Source organism: Vulpes lagopus, chromosome 7, assembly GCF_018345385.1.
Source record: "Vulpes lagopus strain Blue_001 chromosome 7, ASM1834538v1, whole genome shotgun sequence".
NCBI classification, from domain to species: domain Eukaryota; kingdom Metazoa; phylum Chordata; class Mammalia; order Carnivora; family Canidae; genus Vulpes; species Vulpes lagopus.
In genome coordinates this window covers 13,412,468-13,427,018 of record NC_054830.1, presented here as the reverse complement: position 1 = coordinate 13,427,018, position 14,551 = coordinate 13,412,468, and the positions used below count along the sequence as shown (strand labels likewise).

At 49.1% G+C, this 14,551-nt stretch overlaps 1 protein-coding gene across 5 annotated transcripts in view; it reads right to left on the bottom strand.

The window, feature by feature from the left end:
- Positions 1–5,061, bottom strand: part of PGPEP1 (pyroglutamyl-peptidase I) — a 29,115-nt gene extending 24,054 nt beyond the window's left edge. For 2 of the 5 annotated variants that reach the window (XM_041761888.1, XM_041761889.1), the window contains exons 1-2: positions 3,883–3,992; positions 1,117–1,169 (exon numbers count right to left, since the gene is read on the bottom strand). In XM_041761888.1, the coding sequence (XP_041617822.1) occupies positions 1,117–1,169; positions 3,883–3,916 (87 nt within the window). In that variant the 5' untranslated portion in view covers positions 3,917–3,992. Of the gene's footprint in view, positions 1–1,116; positions 1,170–3,882; positions 3,993–4,206; positions 4,385–4,817 lie in introns of those variants that run through there. The other 3 variants (XM_041761892.1, XM_041761890.1, XM_041761891.1) reach the window with 3 other exon arrangements.
- Between the last annotated feature and the right edge of the window lie 9,490 nt (positions 5,062–14,551).

Here is a 14,551-nt window from a genome sequence, read left to right as displayed (position 1 = left end):
TCAGAGGGATTTCCAAAGATTGTTTAATTGATTTTTCTCCTATTTAGATGCAGATCATAGTGTCTGGGGCCCAGGAATTCAGACACACGGCTTTGTGTCCACTCAGCCCCGTGAAGGCTCCTGTCTGAAACTCGCACAAAGCCAGACACACAACGTCTTCAGAAACACGCTGTTTCCTTTTTGTCTGGGGCTCCAGGGAGCGGGTGCAACGAGCAGAGCCTCGGACACGCTCCCATCTGCAGGGTCCTGGGGACCCCGTCCTTCTGTCCCGCTCACAAAGTGGGGTGAATTTTTTTTAAAGGGAGGTAGCCAAGATTTTGAGGTCTATACTAGGCATGATATAAAAGGTGAGGGGCCCCCAACCTAGGGGTTGACACACTGAGGTTTCAACTTGGATTTTTCTCCAAATTCAGAGCTCTGGAGTGAAAAGCAGGGGATGCTTTAAATCAAGCAGCTAATGGGCTAGGATTAACATGAGTTTGGCTCCAGTCTCTGCAGATCTGATTTATATAAGGAGAAAACGTTTCTCTCTTTCTCTCTCCCCATTGTTCCCGTCTGTCTCTCCCAAATGCCCCATCTGACAAAGAAAGTGGAAGGCCTGCAGGCTGACAACCTGCTCAGGACAGTGGAAAAGACACCCCCCTACACACAATACGCAGCCTTCTCCTCCCCCAGCTGCTTGGAAGTAAAAGTGAAGGTCATTATATCCTCTCTACAAAGTTAATACACCTCTCAACATCCCTGCCTAGTCACCCTTAAACGTGGCTGGGGCATGAGGCACTTTTAAGTCAGTGCCACTCCAGTTTCCTGGCTATGTGACCTCAGATAACCCTCTCTGGGCCTCAGTTGCCTAATCAGTAAATTGGGCACAAGAATAAGCACACCCAACCACACAACGGTTATGGGGGGAGTTCAGAATGCTTGGTGCAGAGCAAGCCAACGAGTGTAAGTTATAGTGGTTACCATTTGGAAAAATGTGTATATCAGACTTAAACGTTTTGCAGGAAGCTTCAAGGGAGACGTTCTCTTCATAAATTCCTTCCTCTCTTTGGTGCCATATATTTCCAGGGGGACCCCAGCCCTGAGCCTGATTCCTACCCTTCAGATCTGAGTTACCTGGACTGCAATCCAGCTGGCGTTCACGGTATGTTCCCCAAAAGGGCCAAACCCTGAAAAAAAAAAAAACAACAACAACAACAACAGTAAAAGCAGCATATCACCACCCAGTGACCTTCTCTAGCCTGCCCAGGATCAGGCCACTGCCTCTACCTGGCAGAACAGAACAGGGAACTTTGGGAAGAGCCACCAACTGGGACAATGTCAGGGGCCTGATCCTGCATTCTGGGGTGCACCCAGGGCCCTTCAGAGCACCCCCCCCACCGCCCTGCTCTTAACTGCTTTTAACTGTCCTTTCTCCCCCCTCCATTATTTTAAAGATTTTTAAATTTATTCAAGAGAAAAAAAAATTTATTCAAGAGAGACAGAGAAAGGAGGTAGAGATATAGGCAGAGGGAGAAGCAGGCTCCATATAGGGAGCCTGACATGGGACTGGATCCCAGATGCTGGGATCACGCCCTGAGCCAAAGGCAGATGCTCAGCCACCCAGGCATCCTGGAGCCTGGCTATTTAAAGAAAGAACACTTAAGACTGATTCTGAATGAAAAAGGATATTGGAGAAGGGGTTTCTGAAGGAAACTTTTTGAGATTTTTTAAAAAGATTTTATTTATGTATTCATGATCATGAGAGACACACACAGAGAGAGAGAGAGAGAGAGAGAGAGGCAGAGACACAGGCAGAGGGAGAAGCAGGCTCCATGAGGAGAGCCTGATGCAGGACTCGATCCCAGGACCCTGGGTTCCCACCTGAGCCAAAGGCAGATGCTCAACTACTGGGCCACCCAGGCATCACTTAACTGTCCTTTCTTGTCTCCACCTTCACCTGACCCTCGTGCCCAGCAATGAGCCAGTGGCCTGCTTTTGCCCCAGAAAGGGCTGGCCTTTTCCCTTCTCAATTTTCTCCACTATCCCTGAGCCCCATCTATAATTATTTTATCACTGTCTTGGTATAGGGCCTCTGTGCCCTGTGAATCACCACAAAGTGAAGAATGGCCCTTATGGGATACATGTGGGTGTCTCCCAGGCCAGGCTGTCCAGACACCATCCTGCCACCCTCCACCCCACTTGTTCAAACTCCAGGCTCCACTTAGCAAACCAAGAGAGTGGCCTGCGGATGTGCTAAGTGTTCTGCATGCACTGTGGCATTTGGCCTCACTGAACCCCCTTCCAGGCAAGGCTGTTTCCTGGGCCCCTTTTATAAGAGTGGCACTCAGGGCACAGACAGGTGAAAACAGTTGCCCAGGGTCACATAGCAAGTAGCCAGAAGAGCTGGGATTTGAAACTAGACCCATGGGAGTCCACAGCTCTTCTATTCTAAACACCCTGTCACCCTGCCTAGAAATGAACATCTGGCAAAAGAGGCTGCCCTGGAAGTATGGGTCACTCCAGCTGGACTGAGGGTCCCATATGGTGTCATGGCTCTGGGAGGGATGCTGTGTCCTGGAACAGCAGCCTCCCCACTCTCTTAGAGGAGGCAGGACCCCTCCACCCTCTCTCCTCTCTCTCTCTTTTTTTAAAGATTTTATTTATTTATTCATAGACACACACACAGAGAGAGGCAGAGACACAGGGAGAGGGGGAAGCAGGCTCCATGCAGGGAGCCCGATGTGGGACTTGATCCCGGGTCTCCAGGATCACACCCCAGGCTGCAGGCGGCACCAAACCGCTGCGCCACCAGGGCTGCCCCCCTCTCTCCTCTCTTGCATAGACTAAGTATGAGTCCCAGCTCGGGCACCTCCAAACAGGGTGACCTCTGTAAGCCTCAGTTTCCCCTCTGCAAAACAGAGATGGTACAGGTAATGAATCCATGCAAGAAAATGCCCAGTCCAGTGGCTGCCTGCACAGTCCAGTACTAGAAGAACAAATACCAGATACAGGGGGGTGGAGGTGGGGGGAGCAACCCTCCCCCAGTTACACACACCTGTGAGCGCCTTCCTCCATCTTCCTGGATCAGCCTCACCCTCCCGGGGCCACAAAACACTTGTGTGAATCTTAGCTGGATCTCCCACTCTGACCCGTCCAGACAGTGGGTCAAAATGACCCCCCAACCAGAGGCCGGGCGGAAGTTGACGCCCACGTGGCCCTGAGGCGGAGTCTTCTCAAGGAAGAACAGTTAGTTTCAGGGAGTTGGTGACAGTGGGGACGGGCTCACCCATAAACAACCCGGGGAGAAACGACTTTGACCCACACGGTCCTGGGGACGGACGACAGGGAGAGCGGCCGGCCACCCAGGGTTCCCCGACCTCCTCTTGCTCTTGCCTCGGGAGAACAGCCCCCCATTAGCACAGGGCTGGGGAGCAGTGGCTGGCAGAAGGTTCATTTGTCACTGGGGCACTTCCTGCCCGCAAATCGGCTTTGTCCCCTGGGGCAGTGGGTGGGGACAGGCCCGACCTCGGGAGGGGCAGGAAGGAGAAGTCCAGTCCAGTCCCTGGCCGGTCAGACGGAACAGACAGGTGCCCAGAGGACCACTGCGCTCACCCGCGGGAAGGACGGACGCCAGAGGGGCCCGCTCCGCGCGGGGCGCTTGACCGGACCCGCACACCCCAGCCTGCCGCGGCCCCTGACAGTAGGACCACAAGGGCCCCCCCTTCCGCACTGCCTACGTGTTGCGCGGACTGAGCTGGGAGATGACATCTTCCAAACCTGGGACGACTTCTAGCATCTGCCCCTCCCGCACCACCCCGCCCCTGCTAACCCCGCCGGCCCTGGAGCCGCCCAACCCGCCCCTGCCCGCGGCCACTGTCAGCGCGCCTGCCTTCAGCGTACCCGTCACCACCACCGCCTTCCTGGGCTGCTCCATGGCGGGATCGGGCTGCGCCTCTGACGCGCTCCTGGCCGGACTGGCGAGTCGGCCGCAGCCGCCGCCGCCCGGCCCCGCGCCGCCCCGGCCCCGCCCCCGGCCCCGCCCCCGCCCGCGAGGCCCCGCCCCGGCCCGCCCGGCCCCGCCCCGGCCCCGCCCCCAGCAGGGCCGCTCGGCGTGCGCGCCCCCGGGCCCGAGACGCAGCGTGCGCGCCCCGCCCCGCCCCGCCCCGCCCCGCCCCTGAGTCCGGCCGCCCGGTTCCGCGCCTCTGCCAAGCTCAGTTTCCCCACCTGGAAGATGGGTACGGCTCGTCCTGTACGCTGTGGCCGCTTGAACTCACTGAGTCAGGCGCTGCGGCGAGCAGGTTGTTTACGCCCGCGGGCTGCCCGCTCCTGGGAGTTCTTGGCTCCCTCCCCCGCCACCTCCCTGTGAGACCGCGTCATTCACTCCGTTTTGCGGAGGAAGAACCTGAGGAGACGTGGTTCGTTAGGCCGCTGGACTAGAGCCTCCTGGAGTCAGAGAAGAGGCGTGCATGTGGGCCGGGAGGTTGAGAGGAGAACGGGATAAGGTGAAAACCCAGCAGCACAGTGAAGTGGTGCCCAAGGTCCTCTGCAGGCTCTCAGGTTGCAAAGGAGGCTGATGTGGCTCCACAGACCTCGGCCTCCCCTCTCTCCATCTCCGCAACACTCAATCCACTTCTAGCCCCAACAGTCCTTCAACAGCTTAGCAGAGTCCCACCCCAGGGCCTTTGCACTTGCTGTTCCTCATCCGCAAACCTAGCTGCTTCTCTTTCTTTAGGAGTCAGCTGAACGTCGCCTCTTCCTAGGGGTTCTACTTACCCTCCCTGGCTGAGATCCTCCATCCCACCCCTCACTCTCTGTGAGCAGGTCCATCTCCTTACCTTGCTTCATCCTCTGTGTAGCAGTGATCACACTTGATTATAGACACTGCTTTTCTGGTTTGTTTCCCATTTCTTCTGACATAGGGATTAGGACTTCTAGGACAAGGATGAGTCTCCATTATAGCAGTGTCTGTGTACTCAATATGTGCCTGACATACAGTAGGTCACCCACTAATGTTGAATTTCTCCAAAAACAGCCAGAAAAATGAAGCTGAGTTTCTGACCACATCATCAGAAAAACAGGACTAGACCTTGGACTTGGGTCTCTGACATATCATTCCAAGCAACCTTGGTCTGAGATTAGCTAGAGTACTGATGACTCAAGAACCATCTGCCTCTGACCCTGGCCTCGGAATACCCAGGGCAGAGTTCATTGGACTGGCCTGGAGCCCTGGTTTACAAGCACAGACCAGAGGTCACATACTCAGTGGCTATTTTGGTCTCTGGCAGCTTCAGGTAGAATTCAGAAAATCTGAGAGCCGGCCTAAACCAGCTGTGGGGGCAAAATCCAAGCCAAGTGGGAGAAGAGAATGGACAGAAACCTCACCAAGGATCACGTTTCATAACTCCAACATGTAATAAGTATCTGCCCGCATTGCTAGAAGCCAGCGTTGTGGAGGGAGAGAAGCTACATCATTTTCCTTCACCCTATTGTACAAGAGGGAGGAAACATCCAGAGTTGGTGGGCAGCCCAGGTGGCTCAGCAGTTTAGTGTCGCCTTTAGCCCAGGGCCTAATCCTGGAGACTTGGGATCGAGTCCCACGTCAGGCTCCCTGCATGGAGCCTGCTTCTCTCTCTGCCTGTGTCTCTGCCTCTCTCTCTCTCTGTGTGTGTCTCTCATGAATAAATAAATAAAATCTTTAAAAAAAAAAACATCCAGAGTTGGTGCTGATGGGGAGAAACTGAGTCACACACTACTGCTGAGACTGGACAGGAGAAACGCTCAGATACACTGGTAGCCCAAGCCACACTTGGGCCCCGTCTGAGCATGTCACTGGTGTTTTCCTTCTTAACCTCACAAAACCCTTTTGAGGGAAGATTGTTCTTATCCCACTTTTCTTTTTTTTTTTTTTTAATTTTTTTATTTATTTATGATAGTCAGAGAGAGAGAGGCAGAGACACAGGCAGAGGGAGAAGCAGGCTCCATGCACCGGGAGCCCGACGTGGGACTCGATCCCGGGTCTCCAGGATTAGGCCCTGGGCCAAAGGCAGGCGCCAAACCGCTGCGCCACCCAGGGATCCCTTATCCCACTTTTCAAGTATGGAAACTGAGGCCCAGAGCAGCTCAGTCACTTGTCCCAGGGTCACATATGGGAGAGACAGGGATTTGGAGCAGGAGTACGTAGGCCTGTCCTTAGGGAGAACAAACAGCCCCCAAAATATCCTGGCTGACGCTTGCAAGGTCTGTGCTCAAGGATTTGCTTTGCAACAGTGGTGGGATAGATGAAAGGGCAGGGAGAAACAGAGAGAACTTAAAAAAAAAAAAAAGTAAGATTAGGGGGTGCCTGGGTGACTCAGTCAATTAAGCAGCCACTCTTGATTTTGGCTCAGGTCATGATCTCATGGGCCTGGGATCGAGCCCCATTTAGGGCTCCAAACTCAGTGGGGAGTCTGCTTGAGGATTCTCTCTCCCTCTACCCCTCCCTCTGCTCACAGGGCGTGTGTTCACTCTGTCTCTTTCTCAAAATCAATAAATCTTTTTTTTAAAGATTTTATTTATTTATTCATAGAGACACAGAGAGAGAGGCAGAGACACAAGCAGAGGGAGAAGCAGGCTCCATGCAGGGAGCCCGACGTGGGACTCGATCCAGGGTCTCCAGGATCACGCCCTGGGCTGCAGGCGGTGCTAAACCGCTGCGCCACTGGGGCTGCCCTAAATCAATAAATCTTAATAAAAAATTAAAAAAAATGCAAGATGGTGACTTGGAAAGCCAAGTGCAATAAAGTACTGCTGCCACCTGGAAAAGCTTGGCAGTTCCTCAAGAAGTTAAACATAGTTACCAGAGGACCAGCAATTCCACTCCTAGGTATAGACCTAAAATAATTGCAAATAGGTCTTCAAACAAATGCTTGTACGTGAATGTTCATGACAACACCATACAATTGCCAAAAGGTCAGTACGAACAAACGTCCATCAACGGATGAATGGGGAAAGAAAATTGGTCTACCCAGGCAATGGATTATTACCCAGCCATAAAAAGGGAGTTCTGATACATGCATGGATGAACCTTGAAAACATCATGCCTAGTGAAGGAAGCCAGCTACAAAAGGCCACAGAGTGTAGGATTCCACCTATAGGAGATCTCCAGAACAGGGAAGTCCATAGAGATAGAATGGTTGCCAGGGGCTGGGGGAGGGGGCAGGGAGACTGCTCATGGGGGTGGGGTTTGCTTTTGGGTGATGAAAATGTTCCAGAACGACATAAAGGTGATGGTTGCACAACATGGTAAATGTATATAATGCCAATGAATTATACACTTTAAAGTAGTTTAAGTGATAAGTTTTACATTATGTTCATTTTATCATAAAAAAGGAAGGAAGGAAGGAAGGAAGGAAGGAAGGAAGGAAGGAAGGAAGGAAGGAAGGAAGGAAGGAAGGAAGGAAGGAAAAAGAGGGACGCCTGGGTGGCTCCGCGGTTGAGTGTCTGCCTTTGGCTCACAGCGTGATCCTGGAGTCCCAGGATCCAGTCCCACATCAGGTTCCCTGCATGGAGCCTCCTTCTCCCTCTGCCTGTGTCTTTGCCTCTCTTTCTGTCTCTCTCATGAATAAATAAATAAAATCTTTTAAAAAAAAAGAAAGAAAGAAAACATTTTGAGCATTCCCAGATACCCCCAAGAATAAGCTCTCTCAGGCTTCTCTGGTACCTGAGGACACATCCCGTTCGTGGATGCACAAAATAAGTCAAAATAAAACACAGATGCCCGCAGCCACAGTTCAATGCTCTGGTGGCTTGATGCTGGGATGCTGAGTGCAGTTCTCAGAGAAGGCACTTGGCTTGCTGCAGAACAAACGCTGAAGGTTATCTTTGCTTTTCATCCTTTTTCCTTAGAGCAAAAATCCCTTCAGATTTCTTTCAGTTGGGGAAAACAGGTACTAATGTGTCAGTATTTTGTAAAAGCAAGTGGTATAATGCAAACTTTTGAAAAGGCAAGTATACCTGTGCTCAAAAATAAATACAATACAGAAACTTTTGCTTTCAAGAAATGTCACTAGGGTTTTGATGGTGGTGGCGTTTTTCGGGGGGCACAGGACAAAAGGAGAGAGAGAAGCTTAAGCAGCCTCCCTGCTCAGCACAGAGCCTGATGCCATACTCGATCTCACAACCCTGAGATTATGACCTGAGTTGAAATCAACATCAGATGCTTAACTGACTGAGCCACCCAGGTGCCCTAGTGTTTTGTTTTGGTTTGTTTTTTTTAAATTGAGGTAAAACATAACATAAAATTTACCACTTTTAAGTTCAGTAGTGTTAAAGGTACATTCACATTGCCGTGCAGCTAATCTTCAGAACTCTTTTCTTTTCTTTTATTTTTTATTTTTATTTTTATTTATTCATGAGAGACCAGAGAGAGAGAGAGAGAGAGAGGCAGAGACACAGGCAGAAGGAGAAGCAGGCTCCATGCAGGGAGCCTGACGTGGGACTCGATCCCAAGTCTCCAGGATCAGGCCCTGGGCTGAAGGCAGCGCTAAACCACTGAGCCACCCGGGCCGCCCCAGAATTCTTTTCATCTTGTATAACTAAAATGCTGTCCCTACTAAACACTAATTCCCCATTTCTTCTCCCCCAGCCCCGGCCCCCACCATTCTACTTCTTTTCTCTATGAATATAACTGCTTTAGGGACCTCATATGAGTAGAATCATACTGTCTTTGTCTTTTTTTTTTTTTTTTTAAGATTTATTTATTCATGAGACACAGAGAGAGGCAGAGACACAGGCAGAGGGAGAAGCAAGCTCCCTGCAGGGAGCCAGTCTTTGTCTTTTTGTGACAGGCTTATTTCAGTTGTTAGCATGGTGTCCTCAAGGTTTATCCACATTGTGGTATATGTCAAAATCTCCTTCCTGTTTAAGGATGATAATAAACCACTGTATGAATACACCACATTTTGTTTATTCATTCATCCGCTCTTGGACACTTGGTTGCTTCTACCTTTTGGCCATTATGAATAGAGCTGCTGTGAATATGGGTGTACAGGTATCTCTTTGGGTCCCTGCTTTTTTTTTTTTTTTAATTTTATTTATTTATGATAGTCACACAGAGAGAAAGAGAGAGAGGCAGAGACACAGGCAGAGGGAGAAACAGGCTCCATGCACCGGGAGCCCGACGTGGGATTCGATCCCAGGTCTCCAGGATCGCGCCCTGGGCCAAAGGCAGGCGCCAAACCGCTGCACCACCCAGGGATCCCAGCCCTGCTTTTTTTTTTTTAAGATTTTATTTATTTACTCATGAGAGGCAGAGAGAGAGAGAGAGAGAGAGAAGCAGAGACACAGGCAGAGAGAGAAGCAGGCTCCATGCAGGGAGCCTGATGTGGAACTCAATCCTGGGACTCCAGGATCATCCCCTGGGCCGAAGGCAGGCGCTCAACTGCTGAGCCACGCAGGAGTCCCATAACTTATTTTGAAATAGCTTAAGACTAATATAAAGTTGCAAAAATAGTATTTCCATGGACCCTGAACTCAGTTTCCCCCAGTGAAATGATCTATCTTACTAAACTATTGTCAAACCAGAAATTGACACTGGTACAATGTCATGGACTCAGGAACCACACCTAATGTCCCAGGGATGTTGGGGTGGGGGGGAAGTTTCATTTATAAAAAGTTGTTTCTTTGAAAATGTTTATGCAAGGAGTGCCTGGTGGCTCAGTTGTTTAAATGGCTGCCTTTGGCTCAGGTGGTGATCCCAAGGTCCTGGGATTGAGCCGCATGTCAGGCTCCTGAAGCAAGGAGCCTGCTTCTCTGTCTCCCTCTGCATATTCGCCCACTCATGCTCTCTCTGTCTCTCTCTCTCTCCCTCACTCATAAATGAAATCTTTAAAAAAAATAAATAAAATGAAAAAAATAAAAAATAAATAAAATGTTTATGCAATTTTCTTAGAGAGACTATGGAGGACAGCAAGTGTGGTGGTAAGAGCCAGTTGACCTGAACTCAAATGCATGCCCTCAAATGAGTTACTTTCCCATTCCAAGCCTCATTGCTCATCTGTAAAATGGGGATAACAAAGTGCTGGGGCCTCAGAGAGTACTGGGAAGGAAGGTAGAGTCTAAAATAATAGTATTAGCACGGGTAGCAATGTGGTCATACAGAATAAAGAGGATCTTTTTTTTTAAATAGATGGGATATGTGTGTTTTCTTGCTGTTCATAACCTTAATAGTCTTTTTTTCCTCCTTTAACTAGGCTCCATGCTGGGTATGGAGGTTGGAACTCATGCCCCTGAGATCAAGACCTGAGCTGAGATCAAGAGTTGGATGCTCAGGATGCCTGGGTGACTCAGCGTTTGAGTGTCTGCCTTTGACTCAGGACATGATCCCGGGATCCGGGATCAAGTCCCACATCAGGCTCCTTGCAGGGAGCCTGCTTCTCTCTCTGCCTATGTCTCCCTCTTTCTGTGTGCGTCTCTCATGAATAAATAAATAAAAATCTTTAAAAAAAAAAGGGGGGGGTGGAGTTCAGATGCTTAACAGCTGAGGCACCCATGACCTTAGTAGCCTTGAGGAACCCTGGCCAAATTCCTGCAAGATGTCCCCAACCTGCATCTGTTTGATGTTCTTGTTGTGATTAGAATGGGGCTGTGGGTGTTTGGGGAAGACCACAGAGGTGAGATGCTCTTTCTATCTTGTCATATCAGGGGTTCCGACATCCCCACAATTTATCACAGTGGCGTAATCTGGGTCACTTGGTGCAGGTGGTGTGTGAGTTTCCTGTGGCTGCTGTAACAAATTACCACAGACTTGGTCACTTAAAACAATGCAAATTTATTCTCTCAGAATTCAGGAGGGCAGATGTACAAAATAAAGGTGTCATCAGGGCCACATTCCCTCTGGAGGCTCCAAGGAAGGATACTTTCTTTGTATCTTCCAGGTTCTGGAAGAACGGAAGTTGTGGGCTCCTTGGCTTATGGTTGCATGGCTCCAACCTCTTGTCTCTGTTTTCTCTAGGTCTCAAATCTCCCTCTGCCTTTCTCTTAGAAGGACATCAGTTACTGGGTTTTGGTTCCAGCCTAAACCCCAGACAATCTCATCCAAGGGTCCTTAACTTAATTAAATCTGAATAGACTCTTTTTCCAAATAGAGTCACGTTCACAGGTTCTGGAGTTAGGACTTGGATATGTCCTTGGGGCCTGCCATTCAGGTCACTGTGTGTGGTAACTGTCACATGTCTCTACTGTCAAGTCACTGTTTCCCCATTTCTCTACTCTATTCTTTGAAAGTGAGTCACTGGGCCCAGCCCACCCCTGGTGCTGGCGGTGAGGTTACATATAATTTTTAATGAATGGAAAATATTCTGTAGAGTGGGTGAACCATAACTTACTCAACCAGTCCACTGTTGTTCTTTCTGTTCTTTTACAATTGGCAACATTGCTGCAAGGCCTTGGCATAGAGTGTTTCCCTTCATTTGCAAGACCTCAGTATAAAATTTCAGAAATGGCTTACTGAGTTGAAGGGCATGACACTTTTATGGACTTTGAGACATAACTGGCAGATAATGCCAATGTTTTCCCCACTGAAAAGGAAACATATATGTCTACCCGTTTCACCACAACCTTGACAGCATTGGGTCTTACAATCCTCCTCTCCTTTTCTTTGTGGAGGGAAGAGTGTTTTTGGTACTTTGATATGTATATTGACCTGCACTCTTGAGGTTTCTGCTGTCAGAAATACAATTTAAAGTGGATTTTTAAAATAGCATTAAATAAATAGCATTATAAAAAATAGCATTATTGGTTCAAGGGATAAGGAAAGATGTGGATTAATGAAACATTAGGTATGGTGTGATCTAGGATTAAACAGGGCCAAGATTCTGAAGAGACAGCAGGGTCTGTACCTGACTCACATTACCCCAGCTCTGTGGTTTCAGAACCTTCCCAGGGAAGCCCTCTGGTGGAGCCTGGGTGGTGTGTCCATGATGAGATGGAGGAAGGATCTGGGCTGACAGCTGCAAACTGGTCCACACAAACGGTCATTTTTTTTGCTTCTACAAGTCAGTTGAGAAAGTTTAAGTGTGCAAGCAAGCAATGACAATGTGGCACAAACCAGGGAGCGATGAAAATCAGTGCAAGCCACTAAAGTTCAAAGTATAAGAGAGGGAATGATCAGATTTGGGGGGCAGTCGTTGAAGTGTTCTCAGAGTAGCAATGCATTAGTTCATGTTATGCCAACTGCCAGGGACAGAGTGCAAACTGCAAGAGAATTAAGCAATAAAGGACAACTTTTTGAGCTCATGTAAGTGGAAAGTTACGCCTTATGGCTTCAGGTATAGCTGAATCCAGGAGCTCACCGCATGCCTCCTTTTCCACATAGTAGCTCTTGTGTGTATGCTGGATCACCCTGCAGAAAGTTTCATCCAGAAAATCAGTCCTAGGCTTTCACTATCTCACTTTTAATAAACCCCATGGAAAGCACTCTCTTGTGGCCTCAGTATCCCTCCCAAGGGAGTCCTAATTAATTAGCCTTGGTTGGTCACATGCTCCTCCTTTAACCAATGCCTAAGGCCAGGAGGAGGATGGAAAACTCAGATTGGCCACCCTAATGTTGAAAGGTCTGACAAAAACTGCAGTGATTGTAATCTGCCACACGGGGTCACCCAAGCAGAGTTTTCAAGGATGAATAGGAGTTTGCTAGTTGGGCAAAAGGAGAAAGACCGCACACAGAAGTGGAGAAAAGTCAGAAAGGAGTGTACCCGCACGTGATTTTCTTCCTACTTCCACCATCATGTGGATGCTGAGACAGTTCACTGTACCCCAGTTTCTGTTGTTTATTAATTAATCAGCCTTTGGGGACCCCTGGGTGGCTCAGCGGTTTGGCACCTGCCTTCAGCCCCAGGGTGTGATCCTGGGGTTCGGGGATTGAGTACCTCGTTGGGCTTCTTGCGTGGAGCCTGCTTCTCCCTCTGCCTGTGTCTCTGCTCTCTCTCTGTGTGTGTCTCTCATGAATAAATAAATAAAATCTTTTTAAAAAAACTATTTAATTAATCAGCCTTTACCATTGGCCAACAAAGCTTCTCTGGTAATTCCAATCCTTCTAACGGAGTTGGCATGTCATTATTTAGCCACCTATCTGAGTCCTACACACATCTCAGACCTCACCAACACCCCTAAGAGCCAATGATAGATGGAACTTGAATAAATACTCCAGCTGCCCTGACCCTAGGTGGGACCACTACAAGAAACCAGCTTTTATGCTTGTTTCCATGAGGTCTCCAGCTGGACTGATCCCCAGTTGTCCACTTTGCTGCCTACTCATCGGTGTCCCCTGCAGGGATCGTTCCTTCCTTTCTCAAGTCTCCACTTCCAATGAGGGCTTCCTGAGGTCACCCTCTGAATATATTTGTGCGGTTGAGTCTTCATCTCAAGGTTGGTTTCCAGGGGCAAGAGGACCCTAAACTAAGACATGAAGGGCAACTGTTGGTTCAGGGCGGCCAGGTGCTTGGCATTTTATGTGGGTTCCACATTTGATTAATCCACACAGTAACCCTGGTTGGTAGAGATGATTATTCATGTTTTTTAAAAAAGGAGGAGAGGGGGATGCGTGGGTGGCTCAGAGGTTGGGCATCTACCTTCGGCTCAGGGTGTGATCCCAGGATCTAGGATTAAGTCCCTCGTCAGGCTTCTTGAGTTGAGCCTGCTTCTCCCTCTGCCTGTGTCTCTGCCTCTGTGTGTGTCTCTCATGAATAAATAAATAAAATCTTAAAAATAAAAAAATAAAAATAAAAAAGGAGGAAAGGCAGAAACATGCCTGAGCCACTCAGCTCATTTGTAGCAGAGCTGGGCACACAGATGCCCCTCTCTTCACCAGGTCCTGGAGGGGAAATTTTAATGCCTAAAACCTATCTAGTGGGAGGTGGCTGGGCCTGTGGGTTCCCATCTTCTTCCATCCAGGTCTCTGAAGCCTGATGCAGGGAAATCTTTTATTGAGAAGGTGAGCATCAAGGCCTCCCCAAGCCAGCTCCAGTAAGCACAGGGTCTTTTCAGCTGGAAGAACTTGGCCCTGGTCTTGGTAAGAAAGGCTCTCAAACCAATGTTGACACTCAGGAGACCTAAAGAAGGGTAGTCACTGGAGGAGGGCACCTATTGCTCATTTACAGGCTTGAAGGTCAAAGAATGGGTAAAGGTCAAGGTAGAGGAAGGAACCTTTGATGGTCACCCAATTGGTAATTACTTGATGTAGTGGATTGAGTAGTGCCCCTAAAAAGATATGTTCTATTATAACGCAGGTAAATTCTAATTCCCGTTCCTACAAATAGGACCTTTTTGGAAATAAAGTCTTTACAAATGTGATTAAGGATCTCAAGATGATATTATCCTGGATTTAGGGTGGGCCTAATAAGAGAAAGGAGTGTCCTTATAAGAAAAAGAGAGGAGATTACTGGGTGGCTCAGTGGTTTAGCGCCTGCCTTTAGCTCAGGGGGTGATCCTGTAGTCCCAGGAGGGGAGTCCCACATCGGGCTCCCTGCGGGGAGCCTGCTTCTCCCTGTGCCTGTGTCTCTGCCTCTCTCTCTCTGTGTCTCTCATGAATAAA